The sequence below is a fragment of the Nerophis lumbriciformis genome, linkage group LG03 (assembly GCF_033978685.3).
Source record: "Nerophis lumbriciformis linkage group LG03, RoL_Nlum_v2.1, whole genome shotgun sequence".
Lineage (NCBI taxonomy): Eukaryota > Metazoa > Chordata > Actinopteri > Syngnathiformes > Syngnathidae > Nerophis > Nerophis lumbriciformis.
Genome location: NC_084550.2, coordinates 50,501,448 through 50,520,288, shown reverse-complemented (window position 1 = coordinate 50,520,288; position 18,841 = coordinate 50,501,448). Strand labels below are relative to the sequence as shown.

Sequence of the window (18,841 nt, the reverse complement as noted above, 5' to 3'; positions counted from 1 at the left end):
TTAAACTAGATGAGGCAATTCCTGAAGGAATTGCGTGTGAGTGCTCCAATGCTGAAGTTGAACTGAAATGCTGACAAAATGTAGTATGAATGTAAGAGTAGCTCGAATGTTGAAGAGTTTGAATTTCCAGGAAAAACTGAATTTGGTTTAGAACTTTAGAAAGTGTTAGTTGGATGAGTTGAATGTGGGTAGGTTGAACTCAAGAAGAAAAATGTGCGAATTGTGGAAGTTTAAAATATGGACAATTCATTTTGAAAATGTCCCTGAAAACTGGGAAATTCTTGGAAATCCGGGAATTTTTTTTTAATTGTTGAAGGAGAGCACACAATTTTGAACAGGCTGAAATTTTTGGAGTTGGAACGGTTTGAATCGGATGAAAAATATGGGAGTTGTGGAACTTTGAAAAATGTCCAATTCATTTAAATTGGAATTTCATGGAAATTTGGGAATTTCAGGGAAAGCGGGATTTTTTTTGGAAAATGTTAAAAGGCTTGAATGTTCTGAATGAGTGGAAATGGTTGGTGTTGGAATTTTTCAAATCGGTCGAGAAATGTTGAAGTAGTCACTTTTTTAATTGAGAAGTTGTATTACGGAATTCCTGGAATTTCGGGAAAACCGGGAATTTTTCCAGTTAAAAAAAACACTTGGTTTTTTTTGTCCGGAGGAATGTTTTGAAGGTTGAACGGTTGAAAAATGTGGAAGGAGTAGTTGCCAGAAAAAAGGGTGGAAATAGGGCTTTGGAAAACCAGGAATACTGGAAAATCCTAGAATTATTTTGAACTGGGAAGAATGGTAGTTTGAATTTCCAGGATGGTGGAATGCGTTGAAGGTGGACTGGTATGAATAGGTGGAAAAATGTGGAAATGGTGAAAGTTTGAAAAATAGCCAATTCATTTTGAATGGGAAAAATGTCCCGGAAAACCTGGGAATTTTTGGAACTTGTCAATGTAAAGCCCGCGATTCACGAATAGGTTGAACAGTTTGAAGTTGGAACAGTTTGAATCGGATGAAAAATATGGAAGGTAGAGCGCGCCAAAATCTGGAGAAAAAGAAGAAGAAGAAATAGATGAATTTTAGTGTAGAAAACTATGTGTGTGAATGCTTTGGAGCATTCACACAATTAATATAATGCATTGTAGCCTTCAGAAGGAGTCAAAAGTCAGACGCTCTGTATTTTTTACTTTTATTAAGAATCGTATGATAACAGGCGGCCAAATTCTTACTCCCGTGCAAACACTTTCATCTATGTGCTTCTCCGGACAAACAAACAACATTTCCTCATTCTGCGCCAATCTGCTTTCAGGCACAGACAATGTGTCTGAGATCACGGGGAAACAAACATCAGATCAAAACCACACAAACAATATTAACACCGGCAGGTCGTTACAGTATGAACAAATATACAGTATATAGCCTAATGTTTGCGCACTATTGACAAGTAATGCTACGAAATTCGGCCGGCGGAATCACAGAAAGCAGGGCTTCTGAAACCGGATGTTTTGATGTAAACAAGACGCACGTGATTGTCTGATGACGTACTTCACTATATCCCAGATATACCTGCGCACATGGATCTACAAAATGTGCAAATATTAAGAAGTGTGACGTCATGCTTGCTGCAGCTAGCTTTTTGTCAGGGGCAAAAGTCTCTAAACATGAGTACAGTCTTAATATAACACCAGAAAAAGATGCTGAATTTGTTGCTGCTCGTTTTTAGTATAAAAAAAGTCACTAAAATTCTCTAGACACTTGAAAAATTCTCAACAAAATACAAAAATGTAAAATATTGCAAAACAATATATTAAAAAATGTTAATACTAATTAATAACAGATTTGTTTTAAATATATGTACTGTATACATTTTTTGTAGCCTTTTTAAAGAAAATCATATCCATCCATGCATCCATTTTCTACCGCTTGTCCCTCATCATAGCAAATTATGCGATGACATCATGGTGACCACGCAAATATTAAGAAGTGTGATGTCATGCCTGCTGCAGCTAGCTTTTTGTCAGGGGCAAAAGTCTCTAAACACGAGCACAGTCTATAATAACACCAGAAAAAGATGCAAATTTTTTTTCTGCTTGTTTTTAGTATAAAAAAAAGTCTCTAGACACTTCTCAACAAAATACATCGTACAAGCAGCAAAAATTGTAAATATTGCAAAAATTATACAGAAAAATATATGTTAATACTAATTAATAACACAGATTTGTTTTAAATGTATGTACTGTATACATAATTTTTTAGCCTTCTTAAAGAAAATCATATCCATCCATGCATCTATTTTCCACTGCTTGTCCCTCATCATCATGCTTGCCAACCCTCCCGATTTTTCCGGGAGACTCCCGAATTTCAGTGCCCCTCCCGAAAATCTCCCGGGGCAACCATTCTCCCGAATTTCTCCCGATTTTCACCCGGTCAACAATATTAAATGCGTGCCGTGATGGCACTGCCTTTAGCGTCCTCTACAACCTGTCGACGCGTCCGCTTTTTCACCATACAAACAGCGTGCCGGCCCAGTCACATGTTGTATGCGGCTTCTACATACACACGAAAGTGACTGCAAGACATACTTGATCAACAGCCATACAGGTCACACTGAGGGTGGCCATATAAACAACTTTAACACTGTTACAAATATGCGCCACACTGTGAACCCACACCAAACAAGAATGACAAACATATTTCGGGAGAACATCCGCACCGTAACACAACATAAACACAACAGAACAAATACCCAGAATCCCTTGCATCCCTAACACTTCCGGGCTACAATATACACCCCCGCTACCACCAAACCCCGCCCACCTCAACCCTGTCCCCCCACACCTCAAAACCCCCTCCCCAATCTTTTGAATTCGAAGGTCTCAAGGTTGGCAAGTATGCTCATCATAGCAAATTATGCAATGACATCATGGTGACCACGCCCCTAACCCCGCCCCAGGTATCTTGCCATTATTGGGCAAACCCTGGACATTTATTTGTTAAATATTTTCTCTTCGACCACTAGCCATTATTGTTGTTCTCGTATTTTTTGGTATACAATTATTTAATAGAAGTTAAAGGGGAACTGCACTTTTTTGGTATTTTGTCTTTCATTCACAATTACCTTGTAAGACAAGAACACGTTTTTCTCTTTTCTATGCATTCTAACTCGGGACAATACAGCAAGTACAAGGTGGATAACAATGCACCTAATGGGAGTACCGGTACACTATTCCGCCCATAAAAAGCCATCTAAAAAACATCCAAAAACTGCCAACAATACTCCATTTACATCTCGTGACCTGAGTATTAACCAAGTTTTAGCAATATTGTTATTATAAGCGCTAATATAGACAAACTTTTTTTTAGCAGTGCCGTGATCGCACAGCGCTTACTGGCTTATTTGCTGTATTGAATTTGACATATTGAGCCGGTGAGCTGCTGCATCGCATTTGAGTTGGTGAAAGTTAAGTCTAGATTATAAATCATGTCTCTCACCTGGATAGTAAAAGGTTGTGGCCTTAAACCAAGAAGTTGGTCAACTTTGACACCAAACTTAGGCCCAGAGATGGCGAGAAAGACAACTTGGGAGAGAATTATGATTAATTCTTCATCTAAACAGGACGATATGAATATTCCATCAGTCGGCATCCCAGTGAGAGCAGACTTTTTACAGTGGAGACTCAAAAATATAAGGTTTTAGATCATCATTTATCCCGAAGTAATCGTTAATGTGTCTCATGAAGTCTGCCATGATTAGTAGTGTTGTTGTTGAAGGGAAACGCGAACGTTGTGACGCGTCTGTGAAATTAATATGCTGCCAAATGCTTTAAATGAGCAAAATACATAAATATTACATGTGTACAGTATATTATTACAAATATACTTACAGCGTGTATATCAAACGATGGAGGTTTTTTTTTTTATCTCAAAAGAGTGCTTTATAGGCGAAATAGACCGACTCATTAGGAACTCCATTGTGTTAATTTTTGGTCAGGAAGGCCTACTGTTGATTTGTACCACCTGCCTTTTAGGCATGTTATACTTGTTTTTGTTAAGCTTTTATTATATTGTTTTAATTCAGTCTGTTTTTAACCCTGCTGTAGCACTTTGAAATTTGTACGCAAATGTAAAGTGCATTATTATTATAATTAGAGATGTCGGCAGGCCGATATTATCAGCCGATAAATGCTTTAAAATGTAATATTGGAAATTATTGGTAACATTTTTTTAATTATCGGTATCGTTTTTTTTGTTTTATTTATCAAATCAACATAAAAAACACAAGATACACTTACAATTAGGGCACCAACCCAAAAAACCTCCCTCCCCCATTTACACTCATTCACACTCATTCACACAAAAGGGTAGTTTCTTTCTGTTATTAATATTCCGGTTCCTACATTATATATCAATATATATCAATACAGTCTGCAAGGGATACAGTCCGTAAGCACACATGATTGTGCGTGCTGCTGGTCCACTAATAGTACTAACCTTTAACAGTTAATTTGACTCATTTTCATTAATTACTAGTTTCTATGTAACTGTTTTTATATTGTTTTACTTTCTTTTTTATTCAAGAAAATGTTTTAAATTTATTTATCTTATTTTTTTTAAAGGGACGTTATCTTCACCATACCCGGTTGTCCAAATTAGGCATAATAATGTGTTAATTCCACGACTGTATATATCGGTATCGGTTGATATCGGTATCGGTAATTAAGAGTTGGACAATATCGGAATATCGGATATCGGCAAAAAAGCCATTATCGGACATCCCTAATTATAATTGTTAGCTGACTTTTGCTAGCGTATATTTATGACTTAGAATGCATTAAAAAAGTCAAACATATGTGTTCTTGTCTCACATAAGTATTGTCAATGATAGACAGAATTCCCAAAAAAGTGCAGGTTCCCCTGTAAACAACCCAGGATTGGCTTATTTGTGTTTGACTACATGAACTAGGCAGTCAACTTTTCCAAGTACAGTTGTATCTGAATTTAGGAGAGTTTAGAGATAAGAACAGTCCCCCAGTTAATTGTTAAGCTCTAGGTTGCAAGCAAAAGTGTCACAAGCATCTCCGCCATCAGTTGGCGTAACAAATGTCACAATCAAGCCCATAAAAATCAACATACAGTAACTTTGATTTTCAACCATGGTAAGGAAAAAAAATAGTGTTGAGGACAGTGCTGAGAAAAAGAAGTGGATGAAATAAATTGAATTAAAGAAAGACATCATCAAAAACATGACAGAGTGGGTGGTCGACTTGGTGAAGCAATTGGAGCGTGTCACTGCAAGTCTCCACCATACTGAAGCAGAATGAGTTTATAACACCAACCAAGAATGTTAAAATAATATCTAAACGGCACACATTTATCCATGAAAATATGGAGAATCTGTTGAAGTGTGTTTGACTGAAAAGCAACTTGAAGGAGATACTGTAAAAGTCCACTCTCCGTGGTAAATGCTGTGCATTATTATTACATTACTTCATAAAACCACTGTAGTTGTTAGTAATACATTATATTGTATTGTTTTTGTACAAAACCCAAAACCAGTGAAGTTGGCGCTTTGTGTAATTCGTAAATAAAAACAGAATACAATGATTTGCAAATCCTTTTCAACTTATATTCAATTAAATAGACTGCAAAGACAAGATATTTAATGATCGAACTGAGAAACAAAATTATTTTTTGCAAATATTTAACGTACAATTTAATAGCAGCAACACATTGCAAAAAAGTTGGCACAGGGGCATTTTTACTGTTGTAACACGTGGCTTGGCATTGTCTTGCTAAAATAAGCAGGGGCGTCCATGATAACGTTGCTTGGATGGCAACATATGTTTCTCCGAAACCTGCATGTACCTTTTAGCATTAATGGTGCCTTCACAGATGTGTAAGTTACCCATGCCTGGGGCACTAATACACCCCCATACCATCACAGATGCTGGCTTTTAAACTTTGCGCCTATAACAATCTGGATGGTTCTTTTCCTCTTTGTTCCGGAGGACACAACGTCCACAGTTTCCAAAAACTATTTGAAATGTGGCCTTGTCAGACCACAGAACACTTTTCCACTTTGCATCAGTTCATCTTAGATGAGCTCTAAGCCGGCGGCGTTTCTGGGTGTTGTTGATACACGGCTTTCGCTTTGCATAGTCGAGTTTTAACTTGCACTTACAGATGTAGCAACGAACTGTAGTTACTGACAGTGGTTTTCTGAAGTGTTTCTGAGCCCATGTGGTGATATCCTTTACACACTGGTGTCGCTTTTTGATGCAGCACCGCCTGAGGGAAGGTCATGGGCATTCTTTAGCCTTGCTGCTTACGTGCAGTGATTTCTCCAGATTCTTTGAACCTTTTGATGATATTACAGACCGTAGATTGTGAAATCCCTAAATTCCTTGCAATAGCTGGTTGAGAAATGTTGTTTTTAAACTGTTCGACAATTTTCTCACGCATTTGTTCACAAAGTGGTGACCCTCGCCCTATCTTTGTTTGTGAATGACTTAGCATTTCATGGAAGCTGCTTTTATACCCAATCATGGCACCCACCTGTTCCCAATTAGCCTGTACATCCGTGGGATGTTCCAAATAAGTGTTTGATGAGCATTCCTCAACTTTCTTAGTCTTTTTTGCCACTTGTGCCAGCTTTTTTGAAACATGTTACAGGCATCAACTTCCAAATGAGCTAATATTTGCGAAAAATAACAATGTTTTCCAGTTCGAACGTTAAATATCTTGTCGTTGCAGTCTATTCAATTGAATATAAGTTGAAAAGGATTTGCAAATTATTGTATTCTGTTTTTATTTACGATTTACACAACGTGCCAACTTCACTGGTTTTGGACAATATTTCTTACAAACATTTTTTTTTTTTTAATTTTTAAAGGCACGTAACATGTTAAAATGTTGCCGTTTTGGGGGGCCAAACACCAATAAAGTGATATTAATTAAATTTAATGGGCAACGTTGATTTGAGTTAAGTGTTTTGAGTTAAGCGCTCCCTCACAGAACCAATTAGGCTTGAAGGTTCAGGTACTACTATCACGACACAAAAAGAGCACCTACATTTGTGTAACAAAAGTATTTTTGTTGGGATGGCTGTGTGTTGTGTTTGCTGGCAGGGTACTTCCTGATGATAGGATTAGACAGACAGGAGTCTAGCATTTATAATCTGGGGCAGAGGGAGGCTCTCAAATGCAAAACGTTAAAACAATCATGGAGCGAAATTTATTTGTTAGTGTGTCTGTATCTTAGTTAGCAGCCTACTTCCTGTTTTTGTGGAAAATGACATAAACGTTAGGATTCGGCAGACTAGAATAAACCATTTGAATTCTGAAGCAGGGGTCTTAGTTCCCTGTTTGTGAAGAATCATGTAAAATGTCAAAGGATAAGACAACCAGGACTATATTGGCACTCAAAACATTACCTTGGGCTATTTCTCGCTTGGTCAAGAGGCTATAACAGAATTACAAAACCATCTGCACGAGTCCATATGTGAGCAAAACAGAATCCTAATCAGTTTATAGCGACACACCTTGAGGCAAACAGTCAGTCGGCATCCTGACCTCTTTCTGCGTTCGCTCACATCGATTGTGCACATTTGCATTGGAGGTCAGCAAAAAAAAAAACACCACGTAGAGGTGGAGCAGCGTCCCCTGGGGGCTTTAACCTTTTAGCGCAGACAAAGATGTTGCTTTATGGGAGAGATGCAAGCTGTTTTGGAAAAGTACTGTGCATTCAATAGCAATCAGTTAAGTGCAGACTTCACTAAGGCCAAACGGTCCTCATTTGGATATGGACCAGATTAGACCTTTATGGGCTTGTTCGATACCCACATGCTGAATGAAAATCATACCAAAAAAGTTGTGCAAGAAAACAATGCAACTGTTAAATGTCATTGTGTTAAATGCCCAAGCATTCACACACAGAAGACTCTACACCAAAAAAATAATCTACACTATATTGCCAAAATGGCCACCTGCCTTGACTCACATATGAACTTGAAGTGCCATCCCATTCCTAACCCATAGGGTTCAATATGATGTCGGTCCACCTTTTGCAGCTTCAACTCTTTTGGGAAGGCTGTCCACAAGGTTGCGGAGTGTGTTTATAGGAATTTTCGACCATTCTTCTAAAAAGCACATTGGTGAAGTCACACACTGATGTTGGTCGAGAAGACCTGGCTCTCAGTCTACGTTTTAATTAATCTCAAAGGTGTTCAGGTCAGGACTCTGTGCAGGCCAGTCAAGTTCATCCACACCAGACTCTGTCATTCATGTCTTTATGGACCTTGCTTTGTGCACTTGTGCACAGTCATGTTGGAAGAAGAAGGGGCCCGCTCCAAACTGTTCCCACAAGGTTGGGAGCATGGAATTGTCCAAAATGTTTTGGTATCCTGGAGCATTCAAAGTTCCTTTCACTGGAACTAAGGGGCCAAGCCCAACTCCTGAAAAACAACCCCACACCATAATTCCTCCTCCACCAAATTTCACACTCGGCACAATGCAGTCCGAAATGTAGCCTTCTCCTGGCAACCTCCAAACCCAGACTCGTCCATCAGATTGCCAGATGGAAAAGCGTGATGGATCACTCCAGAGAACGCGTCTCCACTGCTCTAGAGTTCAGTGGCAACGTGCTTTACACCACTGCATCACACGCTTTGCATTGGACTTGGTGATGTATGACTTAGATGCAGTTGCTCGGCCATGGAAACCAATTCCATGAAGCTCTCTGCTTACTGTACGTGGGCTAATTGGAAGGTCACATGAAGTTTGAAGCTCTGTAAAAACTGACTGTGCAGAAAGTCTGTGCACTACGCGCTTCAGTATCCGCTGACCCCTCTCTGTCAGTTTACGTGGCCTACCACTTGGTGGCTGAGTTGCTGTTATTTCCAAACTCTTCCATTTTCTTATAATAAAGCCGACAGTTGACTTTGGAATATTTAGGAGAGAAGAAATTTCACGACTATGACAGTTCCACGCTGGAAATCACTGAGCTCCTGAGAGCGGCCCATTCTTTCACAAATGTTTGTAGAAACAGTCTCCATGCCTAAGTGCTTGATTTTATAGACCTGTGGCCGGGCCAAGTGATTAGGACCCCTGATTCTGATCATTTGGATGGGTGGCCAAATACTTTTGGCAATATAGTGTATTTATTATTATTCCGCCTCAAAAGTTTGCCGGATGCCACAGCCCACAGTTTTCATCCGATCAGATCCGTTAAGGATCAAAACGTTCGGCTCGACCAGGAATCGTAAGAACCCTCAAAAAATAAAAAATAAATATCCCAGATTATCCAATATTTCCGGGTCATTTTTTGAACTTGCACTATTTAAACATTTCTCACCCGATTCAAACTGTTCCACCATCCACACACTCCGCTCACCAAAGTTTTCACAGTCCCCATTTTTCAACTGTTTTTGACCATTCCACCTTCAGTACATTCTTCACAATCAAAACTTTTGTTCCCGTACAAATTTTTGGTTTTCCCGAAATTCCAGTAATTATCCAGTCAAACTGTTACTACGTCAACATTTTATTTTCAACCGATTCGAAAAATTCCAACACCGACCCATTCATATCATCTAGGATCACTATTTTCCAAAATTCCCGGTTTTCCAGAAATTCCCAATTTTCCAGGAAATTCCCATTTAAATGAATGGACGTATTCATAGTTCTACAATGCCCTCAATTCTCAACATTTTTTGCATTTTTTAAACCCGATTACGACCTTTCAACCATCCACACACACTACTACTCCTATATATCGAGCGCAAAACATGTTTTCCCTTTCCCAAATAATTCCAGTTTCTTTTCTGGAATAACGCAAGTTAACTCTTAGCATTCTTGTGAGAACATTAGCATGCTAATGTTTTATGCTAGTTTTTGTGTGCTAATTGTGTATGTTTAAACCTGAAAATCATGGTTTGTGATACTCGGTGCTGTCATGCAATCATGGTAATAGTTAACATGCATTAGCACGTTAACTGTTAGCATACTTGTGAGAACATTAGCATGCTAACATTTAATGCTAGCTTTTTTTTGCTAATTATATATAATTTAACTAAAAAAATCATGGTTCGTGATACACAGTTTCAGGTTAGCGTCAGCTCTTCAACATTCAAACACTGTCAACATTCAAATGTTTCCAAAAGTCATTCTACATCCAATCAGCATTTCAGTTCAGCTTCAGCAAGGGGGCATTCACACGCAATTCCTACTGGATTGTCAAATTCTATTTAGTAAATAGAAATACATTTTGTGGTCCGTGTTGATATTTCAGGTTTTTTTTTTTACAATTTTCCCATAACCCAACTAAAACTGTGACCTAAGCTTTGCAAACAATCATAAAATAATAAAAAATTGTGATCTCGATCCACAGTATCATGCAATCAAATGTTTTGATGACTTAAAATAATTGTAAATTACTTAACATGCTTCATCACAAACAAACGCTGCCAATTTTACTCAAGGACTCTCGCTGCAATGTCCTTAGCATGACCGCCGACTTGGGATGGGTACTGTTCACATTTGAACCTATGTGGTACCGATTCCCTGTATCTGGGAATTGGCACTGGTACTCATTGTGTGTGTTAATAAATATTAATTGTTTTTGATGATAAAAGTGGAGTCAGGACTGCTAGTTTCCGACACAAACAGAGCCTTGCCCGCTGGTGGTAAAAAGGTCATTAGATAACAAAAATTAGGAGGAAAAAAGTTGTTTTCAAAGCCAAGTCTACTGTTGTGGTAATGTTTCGGCTTCAAACAAACAAAAAAACACCTATCCCCATTTTATTCAACTGAGGAAAAAACTGCTTTTAAAGACGTTCAATACTTAATCAGGTGCCATTTTTGCTACCAGAGATTGAGAGTCCATTTTATTTGTATTTTTATTCGTTTACTTATTTAGGAGAATCACAAGTTCTTGGCGTTCCAATTACAAGGTCAAAAAATACTAACGAAAAATATAAGTTCATTGTGTTTGAGAGATTTGGTTCGTCTACCTTCCGTTCACTCTATTGCGAATTCTTAAACGCAAATCAAAAAACTAAATTAGGGCCGTTTTAAAATGTTTATTATATATGGCAGATATTAAAACAAACAAAAAAATGGTTGATTTTTATTGAAATAATGCCATAAAATTTGACTTTGTGCGGTTTTCCTTTTATAGATTTTTATTTTTACAGATAAAGACAAAAATCAAATATACGTTAATCCAAAATGCAAAAATGTGTGTTTGTGTGATGACAAATTGAACCAAAAGCAGTATTTTAGCTTTTCCTTTGCGTTTAGCATGTTTTTAGCATAACGGTAACACCTTCGTTCAGCAGAAGTCCCATTGTTGTTTTTAAAAAGTTTCATTAAATAGTTGTTCAACTTTTGTTTCAGAAATGAAAATAGAAAAAATGGCCCGAAACTTGTATTTTGATTTGCATTTAAGAATTCGAAATAGAATGAACAGAAGGTACACGGACCAGGGTTACTAGCCTTTATATTAATATTCTATATATTAGTGCCTAATTTGGTTTCAAAATCATTTTGGCAATACTTTGCGGGACAATATATTGTCCAGCAAAATGTGTTATCGGCCCAGCATACACTATATTGCCAAAAGTATTTGGCCACACATCCACCCATGAGAATCAGGTGCCCTAATCACTTGGCCCGGTGTATAAAATCAAGCACTTAGGCATGGAGACTGTTTCTACAAACATTTGTGAAAGAATGGGCCGCTCTCAGTGATTTCCAGCGTGGAACTGTCATAGGATGCTACCTGTGCAACAAATCCAGTCGTGAAATTTCCTCACTCCTAAATATTCCAAAGTCAACTTTATTATAAGAAAAGTTTGGGAACAACAGCAAGTCAGCCACCAAGTGGTAGGCCACGTAAGCTGACAGAGAGGGGTCAGCGGATGCTGAAGCGCATAATGCAAAGACTTTCTGCACAGTCAGTTGCTACAGAGCTCCAAACTTCATGTGACCTTCCAATTAGCCCACGTACAGTACGCAGAGAGCTTCATGGAATGGGTTTCCATGGCTGAGCAGCTGCATCTAAGCCATACATCACCAAGTCCAATGCAAAGCGTGGATGCAGTGGTGTAAAGCACGTCGCCACTGGACTCTAGAGCAGTGGAGATGTCTTCTCTGGAGTGATGAATCACACTTTTCCATCTGGCAATCTGATGGACGAGTCTGGGTTTGAAGGTTGCCAGGAGAACGCTACATTTCGGATTGCATTGTGCCGAGTGTGAAATTTGGTGGAGGAGGAATTATGGTGTGGGGTTGTTTTTTAGGAGTTGGGCTTGGCCCCTTAGTTCCAGTGAAAGGAACTAAGGGAATGCTCCAGGATACCAAAACATTTTGGACAATTCCATGGAATGGCACTTCAAGTTCATATGTGAGTAAAGGCAGGTGGCCAAATACTTTTGGCAATATAGTGTATGTTTGTGATTGGATGAAAGGGGCAGATATGCTTCTCCTTGGGAACATGTGGCAATAATCAATCAATGCATCTTGAGTTTGAGCCCAGTATGGTTCAGGCGACAAATAAAAGCCCCTGAACCGACTTTTCTGCTGCTCAGCCAACACTGCATTCCACAAATTCAATACTTAGAACAGTTCTTGCCGTGACCAATTTCATGGACATAGGGACTCAAGCCTGTATCAAGCTAAACCAGGACAGTATCCTTCCCTAATAACGTTGTGTATTGTGTTCTGATGTCCACTCAGCGGGCCAGAGAGTCATCTGAGATTCATGACGAAATGAACGAAAAGGTGGAGCGACTGAAGGCGGAACTGGTGGTCTTCAAAAGCCTGATGAGTGATGTAAGTACTTATTCTGAACTAAGTTTATTGTTCCTATGCAGCACTAAATTCGGAAACCACTTCCGTCTTTTTATTTGGGCGGCAAATCAAAGGCACAAATCCATTGATGCTAGATCTGAAAGCTTGTTCCTATTGGAAGCGGGGGTGTATTTTTCTTTGCCAGTTCTGGTTCTGAGTGAGATACAGCAGTGATGGACTGCAGTGGGCTGATCCCTCCCAGCATTGGCTTGCTCAGGGATAAATGCACCTAAAAGTGTGTGGTTGTTTATCCTGCTTAACAATGAAGCATTTGTTCCCTATTTCAAGTGTGTAAAAAATGTATTTTCTGTGTTTTACCTCATCCCACATGTGAAAATACAGACACAGGTAAGTGGAATGGAAGACTTGGATCTTGGGAAGTAATGACTTTGACGTGTAGTGGAGGTTTTGTATGTCCGTCATTCTTAGACGTGTTAGTCTGTTTTACAATCATCGGGGTGGTCCTGTTAAAGATGTTTTGGCTGCTTAAAAGAACTAACCTAATCTAAAAAAATATTTTCCAAAGCAAATATAAGAAGACCTTTAGAGTTTTGTGTTGTAAAATTTGTACAAAGAATCTTGGCCAAAAGAGGGCATTAGAAAGTGAACCAATTAGTTAATGTTGCCCTGTTTCAGTTTATATTAGAGATAGGATTTATGGCTCTTTGAAGGGAGGAGTCGTTCAAAAGACTTGCTCATTATTATAGTTTTTTTTTTTTTTTTTTTTTTAAATCGAGGAAACAACCACCGGTAGCACAGAGAATAGTCTAACATTCACATCCATATTTCTCCATGAATGGGTTTTATTGTGAAATATTGACTCTAAATTCATTTTTGTTGTGTTTTAATGGAAAATATTCCATAAAATGGTACCATATCATCATGCTTTGACAATGACATCACTATTTACATCCATCCATCCATCCATCCATTTTCTACCGCTTATTCCCTTTGGGGTCGCGGGGGGCGCTGGAGCCTATCTCAGCTACAATCGGGCGGAAGGCGGGGTACACCCTGGACAAGTCGCCACCTCATCGCAGGGCCAACACAGATAGACAGACAACATTCACACTCACATCCACACACTAGGGCCAATTTAGTGTTGCCAATCAACTTATCCCCAGGTGCATGTCTTTGGAGGTGGGAGGAAGCCGGAGTACCCGGAGGGAACCCACGCAGTCACGGGGAGAACATGCAAACTCCACACCCGAGCCCGGGATTGAACCCAAGACTACTCAGGACCTTCGTATTGTGAGGCAGATGCACTAACCCCTCTGCCACCGTGAAGCCCTCACTATTTACAATTTTTTGTAATTGTAGGAAAATTTAACAATACAGAAAAAATACACAAATAATAAGCAAGAATATAATGTGTAAATGTATGTAAAAAGTATAAATAAAACTGGAATACAAACTGGAACATAATATAAATGTGAATACAAAATTGTACTACCCAACCTAGTCCCAGCCTACTTATCAGCAGGGTGGTACGCATATCTTGCATAAGAAACAGCTTGCAAATAAATGGCTCGCAACTGCGAATCGGTTAAAAGAGCTGTTCAAAAGATGTGATGTTCTCTGATTAGGCTTGTACCTTCATGGATGGAAATAACTGTGTTAGCTACATAAATACAGTAATTTTTTGTGAGCAAACATGCAACTAGCTAATGAAATATGCAAGTGCTGCGTACCAACATTATCCATAAATAAAAACAAGTAAATGGCATAAACTCCACTTTAGGATGCTTCCTATGAAAGGTCAAATGGGACAAAATAAATGAATAAATACATCTTTAAATAGTTACTTAAATGTGTCATTAATTAATTATAATTTGAATGAAACACATGAATGTGTTTTGAATGTGTCATTAATGTAATATTCATGTTTAATAACAGATTGGACAATTTCATTAACAAATATAGAATACCCGCTGAGAACCAATACGGATACAGAGCTAATATTTCAACATCGATGGCTTCAATCGAAATAACAGAGAAAATTACCAATGCAATAGATAGTAAACAGTGTGCAGCGGCAGTGTTGATGGATCTAACTATAAAGCATTTGACACAATTAATCACTATATTTTAATCAAAACCTTAGAACGGTATGGCATTAGAGGGTTGGTCTTAAACTGGATAAGAAGCTACTTAACCAACAGGAAGCAATATGTACCACAGGGATCTATACTGGGACCAAAATTGTTTAATCTTTATATAAAAAAAAAAGAGGTTCTACTTATATAGCGCTTTTCTACCTTTAAGGTACTCAAAGCGCTTTGATACTATTTCCACATTCCCCCATTCACACACTGATGGCGGGAGTGGCCATGACATTGGTAAAGTTACAAAAGACTTAATTAGTATTATTCAGCGACGATACTACTGTGTTTTGTTTAGGAGAGAACACACAGGAGCTAATACAAATAATAACAGAAGAAATTAACAAATTAAAGAGATGCTTTGACAAAAACAGACTATCCTTAAACCTCAGTAAAACTAAAATTATGCTATTTGGTAACAGTAGAAGAGAAAGTCAAACACAAATAGACAGAATAAACATTGAAAGAGTAGTAAATTAAATTAAACTTGTAAGTGCAATGATTGATGATAAAATAAACTGGAAATCTCATATAAAAAATATGCAACATAAGGTGACAAGAAACAAGTCAATAATGAATAAAGCTAAATATGTATTGGACCAAAAATCACTTCATATTCTCTACTGCTCGTTAGTGTTACCATATCTGAGTTATAAATATGGGGAAATAAGTACAAATGTGCACTTCATTCACTAACCGTGTTACAAAAAAGATCAGTTAAAATAACACATAATGTTGGATGTATAGAACATTCAAACCCTTTATTTATTGAATCAAAAATATTGAACTTCCACAATATAGTGAGTTTCCAAACAGCTAAAATTATGTACAAAACAAATTATAACCTGCTATTGAAGAACATACAACAATTCTTCTCAACAAGAGTAGAAATATAACCTTAGAGAAAAAAGTAATTTAAACATTTGTATGCCCGTACAACACTCAAAACCCTTTAGTATATCATTATGTGGAATTAAATTATGGAATGGATTAAGTAAATAAATCAAACAATGTACTAATATGATCCAATTTAAGAAACTGTTCAAACTTAAAGTGTTTACAAAGTACAAAGAATAAGAACCATGATAAACATTCTGAACTTATTGATGATCGTATTCATCTCACCATATGAAATACAACTTACTTCAATAATTATTTATTTTTTACTATTATTATTTATAGTGTATATTGTGAATAAATTGAGATCTGGAAGTGAACAAAAGTTTTAGCAATTGCTATGTAATGGGAAAGGATTAAATAAGCTCTGCTTCTTCCTACTACTTTTCTAACATGTTCAAAAGAGAAACTGGAAATTGTGATGCATCATGTTGTAATTGTATGCATCTTCAAAATAAACTCAAAACCAAACCAAACCAATGTTAAAAAGTACATTTAATTATTTAATCGTGTATTTACTTATTTCAATATTCAATTAATTATTTAATCATTTAAATAATCATTCAATAACTATTTATTTCATTATTTTATTATTTCATTATTCCATGATTTATTCAATTATTTCATAAACCTGTGTGTCAGAGCTTTATTGATTTTATCTGTCAAACTCAGCCGGCGGATCCTAACACCTGATTGGTTACCCAGGACTTCCACTTGTCTGTGGAACTTTGACCAGAGACGCGAAGCAGTACTGGTGGATATCTTGGTCTGAAAGTGCGGAAATACCTCAGACAACTCTAATAAATTCCTCTACTTTAACTGCTACATGTTGTGGGTCAGCAGGTCTTGCTTCCACACACTCCGCAAGGATTTAAATATCTACAACCAACTACCCAAAAAGTATGAATCAGCTGCCATGTTGTAAGGTTCCAGGCTTCAGACCAAAGCAATCATGTGTGCTAGCCCCGCCCACTGACATTGATGGGTCAGTTTGACAGATAAAAATACATCCATGGAGCTGACACACAGGTTCATGAAATAATGAAATCATTAAGTCATGGAATATTTTAATACATTGTTGAAATAATTAATTCAATCATGAAATAAGGAAATCAATTAGACGATTATTAAATGATAATTAAAAAATTGTAGGTAATGAAATGTTTGAATAATTAAATGTAATAAATAACACATTAAGTAAATAATTAATAATTAACTAAAGAGGGTTTTTTAAAATGTTGTCCCATTTGACCCTCCACAGTTTCCCAACATGATTTAAAGTTAAAGTTAAAGTACCAATGATTGTCACACACACACTAGGTGTGGCGAGATTATTCTCTGCATTTGACCCATCACCCTTGATCACCCCCTGGGAGGTGAGGGGAGCAGTGGGCAGCAGCGGTGGCCGCGCCCGGGAATCATTTTGGTGATTTAACCCCCAATTCCAACCCTTGATGCTGAGTGCCAAGCAGGGAGGTAATGGGTCCCATTTTTATAGTCTTTGGTATGACTCGGCCGGGGTTTGAACTCACCACCTACCGATTTCTCAGGGCGGACACTCTAACCACTAGGCCACTGACTATGAATGTATTGTTTTCTTTGGATCCTAATAGAACTCATAAGGGACTACGTTCTGTCGACCAATCAGCGCAGAGTAGCATGTCTGATTCCCTTCTTTACAAGTAAACGGTCCAGCTGAAACTTCCAACGAAAACGTGCTTAAAGTGGACACTTGAGTTTCACAAGTTAACTCAAGTGATTAATCACAATAATCATGAACACACTTAGATTAATGATGTAATTTATTTTACCAGTACACGCTCTTTTATCTTAACGGTCAGCGATCAGATCAATGCATACGTCAGTACAAAAATGTGTAAGGAGGCTCTGACTGGTGTGCTCGCTGGCAAATTTCAATCCAAAATACAGCCTGAAAGAATTTTGGATAAAACTGTTACCAAGTTTTGTGCATATAAGTGACATGCATTCAAGTAAAATGTTTAAAAACGTTCCTGGATGACATTCTGACTAAAAATTAGCCTTTGTGTACAAATGTTGGGGTCTTTTCTTAAGCAAATTTTAATTGTGCAAGCGAGCAATCAACCGTGATTAACAAATTCTAAAATGTGATTAATCTGATTAAAAAAATTATCATTTGACATCCCTAGTTTGGATATTATGGCACTCTAGTCTTCACAATAGAAAACAAAAAAAATGCATATGGTAATAAACCAAACTGTACTGCATGGTGGAATTTAAAAAATAGTAATTACTACCCAAAATATTGGACAAAATGTATAATGCATATATATATATATATATATATATATATATATATATATATATATATATATATATATATACATATACATACATGTATATATATATATATATATATATATATATATATATATATATATATATATATATATATATATATATATATATATATATATATATATATATATATATATATATATATATAAAGTTAAAGTACCAATGATTGTCACACACACACTAGGTGTGGTGAAATTATTCTCTGCATTGGACCCATCACCCTTGATCACCCCCTGAGAGGTGAGGGGAGCAGTGGGCAGCAGCGGTGGCCGCGCCTGGGAATCATTTTGGTGAATTAACCCCCAATTCCAACCCTTGATGCTGAGTGCCAAGCAGGGTCCCATTTTTATAGTCTTTGGTATGGCTCGGCCGGGGTTTGAACTCGCAGCCTACCGATCTCAGGCATATATATACACAGGTATACATATATATATATATATATAGATTGCAAAGTAAATTTATAAACTCATATCACAATATTATAGTACAGTGTTTTAGCATGATGACACAGCGATTGTGATATATAGGCTGTATTGAGGAGAAAAACAGTGGATGATGAATTTAAATATCTACAGTATTTACTTGAATTGATAGGTATTTATATCTACAATCGTGAAAAAAAGGCAGCGAGTCCTGGTGTAGCAACACTGTATCATACAGGAT

At 37.4% G+C, this 18,841-nt stretch overlaps 1 protein-coding gene and 1 long non-coding RNA gene across 3 annotated transcripts in view; one reads left to right on the top strand and one right to left on the bottom strand.

The window, feature by feature from the left end:
- The window catches only part of iffo2b (intermediate filament family orphan 2b), a 90,736-nt gene that overhangs the window by 62,461 nt on the left and 9,434 nt on the right, over positions 1 to 18,841 (top strand). For both annotated transcript variants that reach the window (XM_061938737.2, XM_061938729.2), the window contains exon 3: positions 12,729 to 12,824. In XM_061938737.2, the coding sequence (XP_061794721.2) occupies positions 12,729 to 12,824 (96 nt within the window). The remainder of the gene's footprint in view (positions 1 to 12,728; positions 12,825 to 18,841) is intronic.
- Positions 1 to 18,841, bottom strand: part of LOC133586358 (uncharacterized) — a 46,452-nt gene that overhangs the window by 27,143 nt on the left and 468 nt on the right. The gene's annotated exons all lie outside the window — the stretch shown is intronic.